This window comes from Labrus mixtus, chromosome 1 (genome assembly GCF_963584025.1).
Source record: "Labrus mixtus chromosome 1, fLabMix1.1, whole genome shotgun sequence".
Lineage (NCBI taxonomy): Eukaryota > Metazoa > Chordata > Actinopteri > Labriformes > Labridae > Labrus > Labrus mixtus.
The window spans coordinates 33,959,163-33,978,962 of NC_083612.1; the positions used below are offsets into that span (position 1 = coordinate 33,959,163).

Consider the following 19,800-nt stretch of genomic DNA (forward strand, 5'->3'; position numbering starts at 1 on the left):
TTATTTATATAGCACTTTTCTATACAAGTAACAAAGTGCTTTACAACAGAAAATAAAAGCAGACAGACAATTAAAGCAACAGGAAGAGAGTAAACAAGCAGAAAACAAAATCAGACTAATAAAATAAAAATAAGAACAATTACCGAAATCACAGAGTAAAAGCATTTTTATAAAAGAATGTCTTGAGTAGGGATGTAAAACAAGGGACTGAATCTGCAAGTCTGATCTCCTCTGGCAGGCTGTTCCAAAGTCTGGGGGCTCTAACAGCAAAGGCCCTGTCCCCTTTAGTTTTTAGCCTGGACTTTGGAACAGCCAAATCAGGATCCTGGTATTTTGCATACTGGTTTACTGTCAGGATGATGGCATGACTTAAGAAAGTAAAGGTTACATTCAATTTAAGCTCAATCCATTTAACATATATCTTTGTACTGTATCAACTTGTTATCTCCTTCATGGTTTTCATCTCATACATGTCTCTGTTTTTGTGCACAGACTGGACTGATCCAGGTCGGGGAGGAGAGCCTGTTCATCCAGCCGCTGGGTGAATACGACCCGTCACAGTCGTTCTCCGGACACAAACACCGGCTGCAGCGACAGCGGCGCTCTGCAGAGACCAGCTCTGCTCCGGATTCTGAGCAGCCCGTCTACTGTGGGACTGTGCAAGGTGAGAGTCACACAGAGAGCTGGACTGGATGATGTGAACAGGATACAGGAGTATGGTCACGCTAATATCGATGCTTGAAGCTGTGGTCAGAGTTACTGAAATTTGGGTTGTCAAGATACTAGGATTTTAAACTTCCATTTAATTCTAGGGAAACTCAAACTATTTAGATACCTGTTTCATACCACAGCAACAAAAAATAGGTACTAGGCTGGGTAACAGCTTGTTTTTAAAGACCAACATTTGGTCAGGCTTTCTAAATTGCACAAAAAACATCATTGCCAATGATGTTGTGTAATAAAGACTTTTTTTAAATGGATGCTTTCCTCTCCTACAGACCTGTTTTATGAAATAGATGTATTATTTTGATAGAGTTGGAAATCTGGGACAGAGAGAGAGTGGGGAATAACATGCGGAATAGGAGCCACAGGTCGGATTTTAACCCCGGGCCACCCGCTGTGAGGTCTACAGCCTCTGTACGTGGTGGAGCGCGCCCTAACCACTTGACCACAAGTATCCAAAATGTTGGCAACCTCAACAGACAGAGCTTCACTGCTGCTGTGTTTGTCTTTGCTGTGCTCTTTAAGAATGTTTCATTACAGTGTTTCATCAGCAGCTAGCTGTTGCCATGCACGTTTTCTTTCAATTTGATTTCAGCTAACCTTCTTCAATCATGATTTCAAGCACAAAAAGCTCCTGAAAATGGAATCTCCGACTTTCTTAACGACAGTACTTGTTTGATTCAGGAGTGGCTCCAGTGTTTGAGGCAGAACATTTTTTGATTCTTAATAGTCAAATTACAGTGGAGGGGTGTGGTGTCATTTTGCAGAAAGTGGCTCACCTCAGAAACCCCAGACGATCTTTGAAATGCCTCGTCAGTGCAGCACACAGCAGAGAGAGTGAGACACATCCTGCCTCTCTGAAAACAGGACAGGTCGAACATCCCCGCGGAAGCAGAGCTGATAAATCACAAGTATCAGAGCGGCATTTACTGCTATCAGACACTCTTTGATGTTCATTCAGCTCCACTGTGTTTGTCAGAGAGGCTGTGAGGAATACAGATGTTTCCCTAATTTAATGTGGACCTCCTCTCTGCTGCATTCTTGTTGGAACCTGCTGAGCTGCTCGCTGTTAACACCATCAAAACACAGAGCCAGGTCACTCTGATCTTTAGCATCAATGCTGAGCATATTTTTCCCAACACTTAGCGTCTCTTTTTTACAAGATTATGGAATTTTTAAGTTCGAGAAAAATGTACATTAGAGATTTTATTTTGTCTTCAAAGCAGCACAGAGGGCTGCTTTTAGGTCGGGATCCACCTAGAGGCAGAAAGAGCTGATTCAGACAAGGAAGAGAAGTGAAGTTCATTTATGTATTACATATCATTTGCATGATATTTTGTTATCAAGGCTGCTGAAAAGATAACTGTTTTTTGTTGTTTTGAGCGAGTGCTGCTTTTGAATATTGTGATCAAAACACATGTATATTTAACACATTTCACCTTTTCCACATATCTTGGGGTTTTAGAATTGCTCCAGTGAATTGCTTCAGTCAGCAGCTGTGAAACAAGCTGTAACGACTGCAACGTAATCATTGTGATCAGCCAAACATAATCCAACAAGTTGTCTTGTTTTTGTCACTTTCATGCTCAGACTACAGTAAATTACAGCTTTTCTTTTCAGACCAGAAACAGCTGTAACATATCTCTCTCTTCAAAGCTGTGAGACTCCATTGATAAAAACAGTCATTTGAACCTGACAGTAAAATAGAATGCTGGTCAACTTGCTGTCTCGATCAGCTTTTCCTCTAGATTGGTGTGTTGTTTTGTTATTATTTCAGCATCATTTAGACCCTTTATGTGTAATTAAACAGCGGAGAAGGCCTGCGAATCCTTTTCAGGATAACAGATTGAATCATGAGACCTGCAGGGAAGAAGCGCAGTCCTGTTATTGTGTGAGTGTGACTAAAAAAATACAAGTAAACATGTTAGTCCGACTGAAATACAGTCGTATGAACAGGAACAAATAGAAGTGTAGTTCAGTTCATTGATTTAGTTTAATCTGTGATAAATATCTATAACGTTGTCAGAGGTGTCAAAAGTATTGACATTCATTACTCAGGTAGAAGTATAGATACTAGGGTTTAAAGAGACTTCTGCAGAAGTTGAAGTATCAACTCAAGCTTTTTACTCAAGTAAAAGTGTAAAAGTACTGGTTTCAGTTAATGTGTGCTGTGTCTGATCTGTCTGCTGTTCTGTAAGCATTCAGACAATTATAACCCCCTCTCTGAAGTTCTCCACCTTCTCCCCTGTGCTCAGTCGTTCACTGGAGCAGCTGACCTTGAGAACCGAGCTGCACCCCCAAAAGTTATATAACACCAGCCCAGCTAAAGACCACCAGCACTTCTGACAACCTGTATAAATAAATTATTTCCATATGTTCATAACTGGGACATACTCAAAAAACGGGCAACGGCTCTTTAGAAGGAAAGAAGAAAAATGTGCAGAGCTGTGTGTGTGTGTGTGTGTGTGTGTGTGTGTGTGTGTGTGTGTGTGTGTGTGTGTGTGTGTGTGTGTGTGTGTGTGTGTGCAGAGCTGCAGCTCCTCTGTATGTATGTCTCCAGCCGGCTTACAGTGGTTAGAGTTTTTCACATGTTTTCATATGATACACCGTCATACTGCTGTATAGGGTTGTCACGATACCTGCATCTTCAACTTTGATATGATTCTAGAAAAAATCCAAAGATATTGATACCTGTTTTCATACCATAGCACATAGTCCTAGGCGCCTAATATGTGGTAAAAAAAGGGCAGCCAGACTCCTACACACTGTCTAAATTGCACAAAAACACTGACATTTGTCAGTGCAAACATTTTGGTACCGAAAGGTTGCCAATGTTTTTGTGCAATTTAAGAAACTGCTCTCTTCCTTTTTCTTGCAGCAGCTTTTGGTTAAAAAATATGACTGAAGAGCTGAAGTGTTTTCTAAAACTTCTGTACTTACACTATATTCACGATACATCATTATTATATCATAATTAAAACAACATCATTTTAAAACAGGTATCAAAAAAGTATCAAAAGTATTTCTGTATTCAAAGACACTGGCCATGGTGAGACGTATGTGGAAGTCTCAACAGACTCTAATTCATGTAGTCTGTAATGAATGAAATCATAGTCAAGTTCAACTTTTCCTTATTATGACTTCTTGAAACCCTGTTAACCGTCAGCATGCTTTTATGCCCCCAGACCCAAATAAATGTAGGACCTGATTCACTTAGAATGGGTTGTTGCTGCTAATAACTCCAAAAAATGTGCACCATTTGCTCCCTCATGCTGGTTAGATAGTAACCAGCATACCTCTAATGATATTCAGGTGAGAACACCCCCAAAAAGTTGTCCTGCTCCGTGCAGTTTGCTCTTGTTTTGTGTCTGAATTTGGAGAGAAGCTGAAGGAGCTCAGTGCTGAACACATAAAGACGACGAGCTAGGAGGTTGAACTTTTTCAAGTTTATTTTGATGTGATAAATGTGATAAATGTGAAAAATGTGATATGAGTGTAAGGTGCTAAGTGCAAGCGTCCAGCATCCCCTTGTTGCCCATAATCCTGGATTACATTGATGTACATTACTGCAGAACAGTGACATTGCAATAACCAAAACACAGCCGTAAAACATGGACGTAGTATCAGTGACGCCACCCATTGGTTCATGAGAAGAGTTATGAAGCCCATCATTGGCGTCGCCATATTAGAAATACTGACTCAACTTAAGGGGAGGGGAAACGTGAGTTTCAGCATTTAAAACAAAACGTTCGCGCTCATTGGAGCAAAAAAAAATAAAAACACTCACATCCTCATCATGCAAAACAGCCCCTGACTGATTTAACCCTTGGTTATATTTATAGTATTCATTTCAAAGTAATAGACTTCATTTACAGATAATTTATCCTTAAGTCATAACGAGGTGTAATTCTTTTCCCGATCACTGGAAAGTTTGAATGTGACATTTCTTATAAATACTGCGGTGCAGTTACCACCAACGCTCAGCTGGCGGTCATTTTCCACTTTAACTCTTTGTGGCTTTAACACTTGTGTGATTCAATTAGACGGGTTCTTAGATGATCCTACAAAATGCTTGTGTGTATGCATTTATGTATATTCTTTGGGTCCTCCTCTCATGTCTTGCCCCCCTTTCAGCCAAAGCCTTCCATTTCCCCTCAAAACCACAAAGTCTCTGGAGAGAAATGCAGACTTTATATCCATTAAGAATCAGCATCAAGTATCATGTGAGTAAAAAGAGTACGGTCCTTTACTTACTGCTTCTGATCTTCAAACACGGAGACTTTTTGATTCAAGTTCTTAATGAAGTCGCCTGCTCCGTGCCGTCTTCGCTAATGAAATTCCTGCTCCATGAAAGGAATCTGAGACTGTCACTCAGTCTGCAGGAAAAAAACCAAAAAGGAAGTGAAGGCAACAGTGGAGCCCAGGCATCTGCTTCCTCAAGTGTGGAGCAGCTTACCTCTGCTCCTGAGGAGATCATCTTTCACTGAGGCAGAAACATCACACGGGTTACTTTGATCAGGATTTAATCTGAAAAAAACAACAACAACCCTGTAGGATCAAATCTTTGTTCTTCATCTAGTAGTACCATTTTCAGAACATAAGGCCCAGTCCCTTTTTACTGGCTTGGTGTTGCCGCCTGTTTAGACACATAAAAGCAGGCCTCAATTAGAGGCGCCTATGCATTGAGTGTTGGAAAAGATTGACAAAAAAAATAGTGGGACATATTCTTTCTCACCTTTGCTGTGTAAGAGTTTTGTTCAAAAAGAATAAAAGGCCCGTTATTGACGCCTGTCCCAAATAAAGGCAGGCTGATTCATTAACTGTAGAAAACAAAAGACTGGGCTATTAATTACTTTGTATTTTACTCCTCACAGATGTATTGTACATGCAGAAATCCAAGGAGGAAGTCTGAGCCTAGGTGGATGCTAGGGGTGGTGGTGGGGTAGAAAGTAAGTGTAGAACTGGTGTGTGGCAGAACTGGAAATTGGCAGGACAGGGGGAGAGACCGTATATCCTGCAGCTTAAATAGATTGCCCAATTAGGGAGGATGTGTTTGTCAGGTGATCGGAGAATGACGCATGTCAGTGAAATCATTGCAGCTCGAATTGCCTAGCCATGCGTCACATAGAAAAGAGACATTTTGCAGTGCGTCTCATCGTGATCCTATTTAAACCATAGAAAGTGGTCGAAACTGCTAAGTGCAAGCTCATGTTGAGGCGTGTCCAGCGGTACCTTGTTGCTAGTTGAACAGCATATAATCCTGGTGTAGAGGAGATGTACGTTATTGCAGAAAAGTGACACAATAACCAAAACACAGTGTAGGCCATTGACTAAGTGTGACATCCCCCAATGGTTTGTGGTTTCTGAAGAGGAGTTATGAAGCTTGACGATGGCTGTCGGGTCGTCGCATTGGAAATTCTGACTCTACCTAACTTTAGATCAATCTAGAGAGGTGGAGCTAAGGCCGTAAGCCTCCTGACAAACAGCTATAACACCCCCACCTGTCAGTCAACTTAACCATGGCCCTAGTTTAGAAAATTATAAAAAAATATTATGCCTAATAAAACCCAAAAGGATGAGTTATATAAAAATTCAACCCCTCGGTACACTGTTGAAAAAAAATCTAGTTGTTTGAACCGAAAAAAAAGCTAGTGTCCAGGCTGCCTTAAAACGTTGCATTGACAGAATTTGAGAATAATTTGTATAGATCCAAAATAAAATAAAACCCTTTATACTTGCAATAAACAAATTTATTTTAGTTTACACAACAGGTATTTACATTTAAGCTAGTTTGTCAACACAGAATTTTCATTTTCAATTCCCCTTTCAATAGCAGTGACCACAGCTCTATGTAGCCACTTGGTATAAAACTATCTTACTCATATAATTATTTATCTTTTGGTCAACTTTCTAATGAGGTTTATCTTTTTAACTAATTTTCTTAATTTCAGTTGTCGGATTTTTTTACAGTAGTTAAGCTGACGTACAGTGAAAATAATGAGTTATCAGAACATTTACACCAACTTCTGACAATGAATTATAATTTACCATAACTGATTGTTCTAGCAGCCTGTCATGAATAGAGAAAAGAGCGATAAAGACCAAAACTGTTTCTTTGTGCCAGTCTGTAAGCATGTTCATTTCTGCTGTAAAAATGGACATTGACTCACTGCAGGACAGAGCCTCAAGTGGACACTTAAGGAACTGCATGTTTTTGAACTTCTGTATTGGACTCATTTCTCAGTACTGGAGGTTGCTTCTTGATCTAGGTACTAACAGATCTTTTTTTAAGAGTTTTAACTTGCTTTTTATTCATTTCCTTTTGTGACAAAAATTGGATATAATTTGTTTGTAAGTTTTGTGCACTGACCTTACAGGACTTTGATCTTTAAAGATTGGCAGCTGCCGACTTTTTTCATGTATAGTAGACTAGACTGTATGAGTCCTCTGCCAATCTCTGTACTGAATCAAGAGATTTGACATTAAATGCGTTTTCTGAAGCGATTAGCTTAGATCACAAACCAAAGTGTGTGTCCTTTTGGAATTTGAAATTTATCATTTTTGATTGTCCAAACTCAGGAACATCCTACACCATCACCCGTTATTCACCCTTTTTAAAGCATTGGGTTTTTACCTGGATAGTTACACATTGTTACACATTAATGTTGTTGAAAAGCAAGGATAAGATGTTTTTTGTGCCTATTGTCTGTGAATTACTAAAAAAAAAAGATGACTTCAGGACTGACCCCACAAGCAGCAGCAGCTGATCAGGCACTGTATGAGTCATGATCTCACACAAAGTGCTGAGCAGACAGAGCCATTGTTTGCCTCTGGTGCGAGTGTTAGTTTCACAGTTCAAACACTGTAATTTGTCACTGTATGACTCAAAAACATCCCCTCTGTTTTTTATTACGAGATTTCCCCCCTCCAAACAAGGAGCAGCTCTGTGATCCCTGTGGGGGTTTCTCACTTTTCTGCCTGGGTGGGGAAGTGTAGCTACTTTTGTTGATATTCTCACGAGCTCTCATCTGTCATATCTAGGCACTCAGTGTCATCTTCTTCTACCTTTATACCATTTATACATTTATACTATTTGTCTTCTTGTATTGTTTCCCTGTTCCCTCACATACCGTGGTGGTCAACAAAGGATGACCCGTGTCTTAATTGTGTTCCTCTCATGTATAGTTGACAGCAAAACAAGGTTTGCAGGACCTTAGAAAAATACCTACAGATCAACCTCAGATGTCTATCACAAGTCGCTTTAAATCAGATAATGATTGCGGAGTCTGTTGGTGAGAAACATTATCATGGCATCATAAAAGTTATGTTTTTTAGTTTGTAGGCTATGTAGTACTGAAATACCACATTTGAGTGGATTTTAACTGTACTCAGGAAAACAGTCCGACACAACAAGCCCCTCAGACTTCAGTGAGATAATTTGTTTCCCGATGGTAAATGCATTTTATACAGAGACCTATATTTTTTTGTACCTGTGTGTGAAATGTTGCCTGGGACCACTAGATTTCTCTGATAGACCCTGATTTTCACGAGTGCTTAAGTTTTGTTATTAGGTTTTGCAGTTAATCATACAACATTTTTAAAATGATTCTTCTTAAATCTGCCTTTGATATGGTTGACCACCCTAACCTCATAAAGACACTACACGACTGGGTGGGAATATCAGGTAGAGTCTTGTACTGGTTCTCTTCGTATCTAAGTGAAAGGACCTTCACTATCTCTATTGGTGAGTTTATGTCTGACTCCTCTCCTTTATCTTGTGGTGTCCCACAAGGCTCGGTCCTGGGACCTTTGCTGTTCTCCTTCTATCTTCTTCCCCTAGGGAATATTATACAAAGTTTTAATATTGCATATAATCTATATGCAGATGATATACAACTGCATTTTTCATTCAAACCTAGTGAGGCCTTCAGGTTGTCCAGACTCATAGACTATCTAAACGCTATCAAGGACTGGGCAACTGATAATTTCTTACAACTAAATGCAGAAAAGACAGAAGTCTTAGTTATTGCCCAAGACAAGTATGTTCCTAAAATTTTGCAAAACATTGGGCCCCTCTCCTCTGCTGTTCGCACCAACCTATGTAATCTGGGAGTAATTTGTAATCCTTTATCATCACTAAACAGCCATGTTAAGCAGCTGACCAGATCATGCTTTTAGCACTTAAGAAATATCAGTAAACTGAGAACATGAGTGTCTTCGACATAATTTGAGATGATCTTAAATGCCTTTGTCTCATCCTGTATTGATTATTTTTATGTTGTTTTCACCTCACTCAGCACGTCCGCCCTAAACCGTCTCAAGTCAATCCAGAATGCTGCTACTCGATTACTCACCAGGTCTAACAAACGGTCTCACATCACTTCCAGACTGAAAACACTGCACTGGCTCCCTGTGGCATATAAGAAAACGTTGATGTTTAGACAGGCCTATGGGTAATCAGGTCCACCCTACCTGTAAAAGTACCTACTCATCTATGTTTTACTATGCCAATTATTGTTCCTGGTTATAACAGGATTTTATAATGTCGTCCATGACGTACTCATTTGTTGTTGTTTTTATTGTATGTATGATGTTGTTGTTTTTTGTTGATATAAAACACTTTGTGACTTTTGTCTGTGAAAAGTGCTATATAAATAAACGTACTTACTTACTTACTTAAATGATTTGCAAGATAGACACACAGTAGATGTGCTTGACTTTATAGAAAGAAAGCCCAGGGTATCAAAAATACATCATGCACATTTGCAGTCCTTAGTCTTTCAAAACAGAGAAAGTCAAGAAGCAACACAAGTGCAGAAACTCAAGTGTGAGATGCTAGGCTTTATACAGTATGTATGCAACAATTATTCTGGCCCATTGGCTGCCAATACTCTGGGGCCCTCTTGGTTCTTGGTTAGGAGTCCGTGACTCGGGTGAATCTTTAATGCAGTGTTACAGAGAGCCCCCTGCATTGTCACTGGCCTGTCAGAGCTTCCCTGAGAACAAAACATCTATCAGTCACATTTGTACACTCCAGGAAACAAGCTAAACAGACACCAGATGGGCCAAACAATACAATGCTCTTTCCAAGCTAAAACTTGGCCTCTGCAGAGGTGTCTGCTGAGGGCCTCAAAGAAGTAGTCCCACAGCGACACTGCAGACCCCCAGTTAAATACATCGAGGAATGTTAAAAGCTCATAACACCCTTAACAAGCCGAATTAATGTCAACAGTAATTATGGTGATGAAGAGGAGCAGGACAAGGGAGTAGATGATGATGCTTTGAATGTGTTCAATTTTAACCTGCTGGATCAAGAGTTCATTCATCATTGATTAATGATTGACTCCAACAATTACATCTTTTTACATTTAGAAACCATTCATATGTGTCAAAGGGATTTTTTTTTTAAATCCAAGTGTGGTTGTACAGTAGGGGCAACAGTAATTATAATACACACAGGAGATGCCAGTTAGCTTCCAAGGAGAAACCGGTTGAATCTATTAATTTTTCAGTGTCTTGCTTTGCAACCAGCTATTCACAATGCTTCCACAGATTAGCTGTTCTGGTTAGCCGTCTTCGAAGAAGACACCAAATACAACTAAACAAAAGCAATTAGCAAATTTTACAGCAAATATGACGCAACATTTATTTAGGATACGGAATAGTTTTATTTAGCAGAGTACACAGGGTAAAAAAACTTCTTCAGCTGGAGATGCAACAGGTCCAAAAGAGAGAGGGTTATGTTTTAGTGTAAACTGTAGCGCAGGAGAGACTCAAAGTTACCTGGTGTTGCAGGTGTGTAAACTGTAAGCCCATGTCCATAAACCCAGAGCTATGCGTGGGACATTGCGTCAGTGTCCTGTTGCACCAGCAGTGTACAAGTTTAGTTTTAAGTTCTGATGCAAAGTCCACACTAAACCCTACATGTAAACTAGATTAGGAATTAGAAACTTAACTGATTTTGTTGTTTGGTAACCACGGAGACATATTGGTTAGCTTAACTAGGAGAGGGTAATGTCTAAATTAATCAAAATACTGTGGCAGAAATGACATTTTAACTTGATGTGACCAATCAGTGAAAAGCCTTTTTCTTAATGCAGTGTTTGTTACGGTGTTTCCTCGTGTCGGCTGAATATATCTGCTGTTAACTAACAGTAATTCACAAAGAGATACTAACATATTTTTATTATGACAAAGCATTATGATGAGGTGATTACTGAAGCCTACAGCCTTAATCTATATCCAAAGTCTATAGCGTAAAATAACATTGATGACATTGATCAGTGAAATCTTCCACTACAACATCAGCTCATTTAACAGTACATTCATGGAAAACAAAAGATGTAATCTATCACGAAGAACACACTTCTAAAATCCTCTGCTCATCCTCATCCAAGTTATCCCACTCTTCAAATCCATCACCATGACAACCGTATTGTTGGTACAAGTTGGAACTAGCTCAGCTGTAGTAACAATTTAAATGTTAATAATGTCTAAACCAGGGGTGGGCAAACTTTTTGACTCGCGGGCCACAATGGGTTCTAAAATTTGACAGAGGGGCCGGGCCAGGAACAGATGGATGGAGTGTTTGTGTGAACTAATATAAATGACATGTAAAAGCCATTACATGAAAGGATTTGGCCTTTAACATGTAGCAAAGCATGAATATGCAAGGCTCATTGTACAAATTGATTTCCAAATGCATTCATTTAATTACACTCATTCATGTGTGAAAATATGTCCACAGCAAATGCAAAGTCACAAAGCCAGTTCTTGTCGCTTAGCTCAGGAAATTTGTCGGATTTCCCCATTAACTCCAAAAATGCGCTGATCTCCTCTTTCAGCTCCCACACTCGTTGAAACACTTTGCCCAAACTTAACCAGCGGACACGAGAGTGGTACAGTAAGTCCTGATGATCCGCATCAGTTTCCTCCAGGAACGTAATAAACTGACGATGCTGAAGTCCCCTTGCTCGTATAAAGTTAACAAGTTTTACAACTGGATTCACGACATGATTAAGCTGCAATACAGACTTACACAGAGATTCCTGATGGATGATGCAGTGAAGGAAAATAACATCCTGGTCAGGGTTTTCCTCTTTCACTTTATCCTGGATTCTTTTCAGCAGACCAACATGTTTTCCAGTTAAATTTGGCGATCCATCCGTTGTGACATTGGCAAGTTTACTCCAAGGTAGCTTCATTCTCTCGATGACAGCAGACACCTGGTTATACAAGTCCTCTCCTCACGTTTTTCCTTTCAGGGACTCCATGGTCAAAAACTCCTCCGTTATCTCAAAACTGTCATTAATCCCTCGGATAAAAATGAGGAGCTGAGCAGTGTCTTTTACGTCATTACTTTCATCCAGCGCTAGTGAATATAACTTAAAGGACTCAGCCTTTTTGTTTAATTCTCTGGCTATATCTTCATCAATCAGTTCCACACGGTGAGTCACAGTCCTGCGTGATAAACTGATTTTTTCAAACTGGCCTTGGCTCTCCGGACACAAGAGACCTGCTGTCTCTACCATGCATTCTTTTAAAAACTCGCCTTCGGAGAAAGGCTTGCTAGCCTTTGCTAATTTGAATGCCAGCAAAAAACTTGCCTTGGTAGTTGACTCTTGAATCACAGTTTGTTGGTGAAAAAAATGTTGCTGAGTCTGTAAATTATCCTTCAACCTCTGAGCCGCAGCCGCCCGTTCTTGCGGGGACTGCTTGCTAGCGTAGTTAGCATGCTTCGTAGCAAAGTGACGGCTGATAATGTACTCTTTGAAAACTGCGACAGTTTCTTGGCATATCAGGCATACAGCCTTTGATCGGACTTCAGTGAAAAAGTATTTAGTTGTCCACTCCGTATTAAACACTCAGCATTCACTGTCCACTTTTCTTTTCTTTGATCCGCTCATTTTTACAGAAGGGCTCATACGGGTTCATAGGGCAAAGCGAAAAAGTGAAGAAGGGAATAATACACCACACTCTGAAGTGCGCCATCTATTGGGGAAACGCGGGCATTACAGGGGAAAACGAACGAGGTTTAATTATAATAAAATTTAATTTAATAATAATATAATTTGGACAAGTTCGGCGGGCCGGATTAAAAAGCCCAACGGGCCGTATATGGCCCGCGGGCCATAGTTTGCCCATGCCTGGTCTAAACTGTCGTAAGTTAGAACTTCAGACTAGGCTATGTTTGGACTTATACCGAACTGGTGCAACCCGGTACAGGACCTTTCCGGGAAGGACTTGGTAAAAACTGTACTTCAGGACCTCAATCAGAGGATGTCAGCGGCTCACACATGCCTGCAGTACACTTTACTCAGCCTCCCTGCCATACAGAAAGCTATTTGGAAAACCAGAAGAGCCGAATTAAAGTTTGTCCACAAAGTAAGTTTTCGGCTCAAACTGTTTTTAAAAAAATTGCAGAATAAATCCATGTTAAATACAAATTCAAAAAACAATGTGTCAGCTGTTGTGGAGGTACACTGAACTAGAACTCTGCAGCCAGCTTCAGGTGGATGAACACGTGTTTGGTTCATCACAAAGTAGGGCCAACATAAAGTGGCTTCCTGCTAGTAAAGTAAGGCGCTGAAAATGTTCTAATTATGGCATACACTTACATCATCATTGATTTTTAGTTTGGTTTCCTAAAAATGACGTAAAACTGACCCTATCTGGAGTGATGTATAGCCTAGCGCCAGCACTTGGTAGTGAGGGACTCTATTACTTCGTCCGCCATCTTGGATATGTAGTAATTCTGTGAATTGATGCCATGTTTTGTATCCATTGCTGTGAGGGGCATGTGTAAAAGGGGATCTTTGGAAAATGTCAGGGGCAAATTGAAATTTTCTGGTGCATTTAAGAAAGAGTTTAAACCCCCCACCCATTCTCTGGTTGGCTTTTCTCTTTCTGTATACTGGTGCTGTTGTGGTCTAACTTCAAGTCACAGATTTTCAACACTTGGCTGTCCTCCAATCCAAGCATTTTAGGCACAGTGTGGTCAGTCCTGAGAAGTTACTGAGGTCTCGTAACATACAGCACAGAGGTTTTTTTTTTTTGCATGGCATGTTAGCATCACCTTGTTACCGGTTACTGTTGACCTCTGAAAGCATAACACTGCCTGATTGTAGTGCTTTGATTCTTGTAGTTCTGGCTATTTTCATTCCTCAGCATTCAGTGTTTTTTTGTTGAAATGCAAACATTTCGGGTTTGCTGGAATCTGCAGCACAAAGAAAAAAAACCCAGAGCCAGATCCCGCAGATCTCCCATGACACCACTCAGTCCAGATAGAGCATTAAGAAAAGCTTAGACCCCCCTTTGAGTCTTAGCTTCCAGTAATTACAGAGTGTAAGAATCGTGTTAGTGGAGAAAAAAGGGGCGAGATCCCCCAGCAGGCCGCTGTGTTTGACAGAAAAGTGGAGTTGAGGCGAGGGGGGAGTGATGGAAACAGACATGTAGTGTAAACACATGTTCAGGGGCTGTTCCAAGCATTCAGCACTGATGAACACTGAGCCGCATGCAGAGCGCTGCTATCACATCCAGCTCTTTGTCTCCTGCTGAACATGATATATTCTAACACTGTCAAATATGTCAGAGATAAAAATATGTTTATATGATTTCTCTCTACTCGCTCTGGGTTGGATTTGTTCGAATTTAAACTGTGCTTTGATTCGTTAGAAAACAAAGAAGTCCTGTTTGTTTGTGTCTTTCCTTCCTTTATATCAGGAGACACATGTTAAAGTAAAGTTTTAAAGTTTTATTGTAACACATTACACCTGGCTGTATTACTGTATTATCCCTCTTCTGGTATTGCTCACTCTGTACACTTGCAGAGTAAAGTGAACAAGTGTGTGTGACTGATGGAAAATGTGTTCTTCTTTCTAAATCCCTCTGTAAACGTGGAAATACTGCAGCTGTGGAAAGTATGCTCGGATAACAAACCACAGAAACGATATATAAGGACATTATCACATGTGGATTGACTTATTTTTGGCCCTCCCCTTGTTAATCAGCCAATCATGTGGCAGCAACTCTGCGCATTAACACTCAAACTCCCAGAATTCTTGAACTACTCAGAATGACCCTAGCAGCCATTCTGATCATTCTGATACAATATTTGAATATTATTAGATGATACAACTTAAATTCTAATAATAATCTGATGATAGGTAATAACACACATCAGGGAACAAATATGGAATCTTAATGAATATGTACTTTTAATTGGCAATCACATAAGCTGCTTTTGTAGGCTTATGGTGTGTTCCATTTGATCTTGGAAGTCAGAAATTCTGAGTTACTGGTCTAATGCATCATCAGGAACGCCCCCCTGGAACACGACTAACACGGGTGTTAAGTAATTCCCAGCTCCGAGATATGAGTTCCGAGGTAAATGGAACGCACTATAATTATAGCCTCAACAAAGTCATATTGAATAGGCCTATTGGCTATTTTCTTAGTTAAACTTATTTGTTCCTCGTTTTATATTAGGATACAATATTTATTATAACATGTATTTCAAAACCCTTTATGAACACTTGTAAAATGTACTTTCTTGGATACAACATTCGGTCAGACATAATTATAAGTCTACTCACAGCCAACACAGGTAATCTCCACCTCTAAGGAGCAGCTCTCATACACTACATTGTCACAATTTTTTATTTGCTTGTAGAGTCTCGTATAGTGGCGTTTGCAAAAGGGGATTTTCTCTGTATCACCAGAAGTGTCAGCGTAAGGAGGACCTTTAAGTGCTGTCCCATCCCACTCCTCCGTCAGCCTCGGCCTCATCAGTGCTCCACAGTATGGCTCAAACCTCTGTCACATTCATCCTCTTCTCCATGACATGTCATTCTTGTACTTTATTATTTTCATGATATTGGTTGTCATCGTCTTAGCTTGAAGATGAGGTTTATCTAGTTTTAGAGTTACAATGGCAATCCAGAAACAATGGTTGCTCGGCAACAATGACATGCATCTTCAGGAAAAAGAAGCAAACAGTAGAAAGATACACTGACTATAATGCATACGCTGGATATGACAGCTTCGGCCATTCAAGGCCATACTCAGTGTTTCCTGCTTTTTAGTCCTTTTCCAATCTCATCCCTAAGAAATGGTGATCCAAACAGCAAGCAAGAGTTAAACATTTTTCAAGTCAGCATCATGATGTAGTTATTTCAGCAGTTTTTTGTAATGAAATCTCAGTAAAATCTGTTTATTTAAGGTTCAGGACAGATTTCAGCCGACTTTGTGTGGCTCGTTAGATACAGTGAAACTGTCACTCAGTGGAGACAGATGGACAGGAGCTCGAGCTGGAACAGAACAACGATAGTTGGTGTCGATCAGAGAAATCCTGGTACTGATCCTACCAAACAGGTGATCAAACTGGGACCTGGTCAGCCTGAAGTAGGTGGAAGCAGCTGGAAAGTTCATCCAGACACATGAGTTAGGAGGGGGAGATTAACCCAGCTGTGATGTTATGAACACAGACATGATGGTGTTTGGATACCAGACGTAAAAAGACTCTGACTGGGGAATGGTTTCGGTGCCAGACGGTGTTGTTGGAGTGTAACAGTAACTGCTGCTTTCATGGGATATTCTGCACATTAGTCTCTGGAGTTTACATTGATGTTGCAAAAAAAAAGAAGAAAAAATCCACTGAGCAGCGTACCTAATAATGGAAACACCTTTCTAATGAGAGGTCTGAGCAGGATGGTCAGACTGGTTCAAGCTGAGAAGACAACAGAAAAAAAAAAAACCTAAAGTTACAACAGAGCTCTGCAGAAAACATTGGCCAAGTATCATAGAAGAACTCAAGTCTAATGACATCGCAAAAAGCAGATTTTTCTTTTCTCTCACAATACCAGTGTAATGGTTTAAAAAGTGACCATGTTATTGGATTATTTTAGCTGAATGTGTCTATGGTTATCAAAGTAACAACAGATGTTAAAGATGGAAAGTGTCCTTACGAGTGCCGCATTGTTTCGTTTTTTATTGCAATGTCCAAAATACCAATCACCATGTAATTCACCATGACAACCGCGGACGGATTCGTCTGAAAGTTGACAGTAAACATGGCCACTCTTTAAAGCGTAACACCGGTTAATGTTAATCTTAACTTTAGTTAATCATTAACCAAACCAAACTGATTAACTGCCATCAAAGTTAACGTCTTCGTTAAGGGCTTCATAGTTAATAGAGTTACATTTTTAATGGACTGTGCTCTCCTCTGGGAATGAGTAGTGAATTAATATATTTTGTTTTGGTAGCATTTTTTGATACAGATAGCTTCTGCTATGGTTTCGAGCTATGGTTGCATTTTTCAACAAGGCAGCACATCCCAACAGAACACCTGTAGTTTACCTCTCTTCTTAGCTTCATCCATCACTGTTTTTTACTCTGTCTATTAGCATCAGCCATTATATCACACAGTACAGAATGGGGTTTACTGCCTTCTTTTATTTTTTTTAAAAGTGAAGTGTGATTAGTGCCCTAAAGCCGTGAGCACTACTCTTGAGAGAATTGCGGCTAAAGTTACATAGTGCTGAAAACAGGTGACTAGGGCGCTCTATGGAAATGGAAGAGACGCCTTTTCTCTGTTGAAAAGTTATTTAACTATTTTAAGGTGGAGAAGTTCCATGGTGTTGCTTTAAATCTCATACTATGAGAGATAAGAAGATTTTAGATTTTATTTTTAGGCCATAACACTCTATTTAAGCCCATCGACAAATAAGGTTTTAAATAAACTCTCTTAAAAGATATCTGCATACTGTAAGAGAGCAGATGTCCCTCCTGACATCGACATCTACCCTCAACTCAAACTCTGCTTTCTCATCTCAGGTTGAGGTCGGTCTCTAAACAGTGATTTGAATGCAGAGCAATAAGGTTCTTGTACTGTTGAGTTCTGAACTCAGACATATTTGTGGTACATTTGACTAAATAATCCTGCTTCATTCTGTGCGTGTGTTTGTGTCTGCAGGGAAGAAAAAGGAGAAGGTGACTAAAATGGGTGAGGACGGTCGTGGGAAGAGAAATGCCATCAGGCTGCATGAAGCGTACACTGTGGAGACAGTGGTGGTGGCTGACTCCGACATGGTGCAGTACCACGGCGCCGAGGCGGCTCAGAGGTTCCTGCTGACCGTCATGAACATGGTGAGGGTCGGAGACAAATATTACTGAAGCCCTGAGCGGACATTCATCCATACATTTGATAAAACTTCACTTTCCAGGGATTACAAGTACATTTCAGGTGTCTTCTTAAAAACATGACTGAAGGTTTGCCTCAGGACCTCCCTGCAGTAACAGATGGCTGACGTCACTCAGGCTTCATCCATTAATATTTAAAGGGATACTTCACATGTTGAAACATGAATCTGTATTGACATTGGGTCATATATGTAGTAGAAATGTGAAATACATTTTGAAGTTGGTGCCTTCTTGGCCGAGGAAAGACAGAAAGTGTCTTTTTGGCTCATGTGGATCAAAGACACCAAATCCCAGAATGCACAGCACCACAGGCCACTCCCACTAAGGTGAGGTTTACACACATGTTTACTTCAACCCGCGGCCGCAGCAGCCATGACAAGACCGGCCTGTTGGCAGCAGCCGTCTCATCGCTATATTTATATTTTTTCTCCATTATCAGCTTTCTCCATAGAGCCTGTTAGCATAGCTTCCAAGCAATATGGTGGACATTAAGTTTTGATTCTGGGAGTGAGTTCCCACCCACTGATCTGTGATTGGTCTGTAGCTTCAGTGATCGAAAATATGAGGAACTAGCGTTGTAGTTTCACCCTGCTAACCGCAACAGCTTCCAGTGACGCAAAAATCGTCATTTTTGTGTCACTGGAAGCTCCTTTACAGACTCAGAAATACAAAGATTTCCCATCTCAGGGGAAAATGAGGGAGGGATGCATGACCATTCAAAAATACTACCAGGTTTCTAATGATACAAAGATTAATGTAAATGGGTGAAGTATCCCTTTAATTTCTATTATTAACTTAAAATGTTGAGTCTTCACTCCACACAGACTGGAGGAAGTAACATTAAACGGTCTGTGACAGAAGTCCTTCAAAGTCTGTTTACGTTTCTCTGAAGCCAAACTGTTTCAGCTACACGCTGTTGATTGTGACATGTTTATATTTGATTCTAGATGTTTCATTAAGTTACTTGACAGTAACATAATTACTCAGTAATTATGAACTCCCTTTATATTGGTGAAGACGCTTCATGATGTTTGCCACATGTTGTTTCACATTCACTTTGTTTCTGATTTACAGACGGGGGAGGGGGACACAAAGCTTCGCTGCCATAGTAATGCTAATATAGTATATCATCTTCATAAGCCTGGGACATTAAGCTTGTGCAACACAGCTGCTATCACTTTGTTTGCGTTTCCCTGCCCTCATAATAAAGTACCACACCCTTTCTCCAAAAAACCATAACTCAACAGAACCAAGCCTAAACCTCCAGGCATGAAACTGATTCCACACACACAAAAGTTTTATAACTCACCTGTTTTGACATTTCTGAAGGATTCAATGTATGCATAATTAGGGGCGTGGCTGATCTGGCCTTAAGTCAATGGGTGACTTCACTGAGACTTTGTCCACGTTTATAGAATAGAATAGAATTACTTTATTGATCCCAAACTGGGAAATTGTGGTGTTACAGCAGCATGTTATCAAAGCAAATAAAACAATATAAGAATAGATACAAAGTAAATAAGCACTTAAAATATAAAAAAATAAGAATAAGAAGAGATTTATACATCAAGGATTTAATTTAACATTCTTACTGGTTAAAAAAATGAAAATTAAATACAGCATTTATTCAGGCTTGACAACTGAATGTAAAAATACTTGCTGGAGGTAAGAGGTGTAAGTTTGCAAAAACAGTGATTTATCTTAATCTCTGGTGAGAACAGAAACACCCCGTGTAGTGGAACGAATAATGAAACCATAGTTAATAGTGAAACTGGTTCATCACTGCATCCCTAAATGTGCAAGGCCTTTTAACCGTATCAAACATTCACTGCATTCCTTTCAGCTCTTTGGTCTCCTGATCCTGAAAAGTGTGTC

The 19,800-nt window shown here is 40.0% G+C and overlaps 1 protein-coding gene across 2 annotated transcripts in view; it reads left to right on the plus strand.

Moving 5' to 3' along the window:
• adamts17 (ADAM metallopeptidase with thrombospondin type 1 motif, 17) overlaps positions 1-19,800 on the plus strand; it is a 99,642-nt gene that overhangs the window by 11,818 nt on the left and 68,024 nt on the right. For both annotated transcript variants that reach the window (XM_061042860.1, XM_061042869.1), the window contains exons 3-4: positions 493-664; positions 17,699-17,871. In XM_061042860.1, coding sequence (XP_060898843.1) covers positions 493-664; positions 17,699-17,871 — 345 coding nt within the window. The remainder of the gene's footprint in view (positions 1-492; positions 665-17,698; positions 17,872-19,800) is intronic.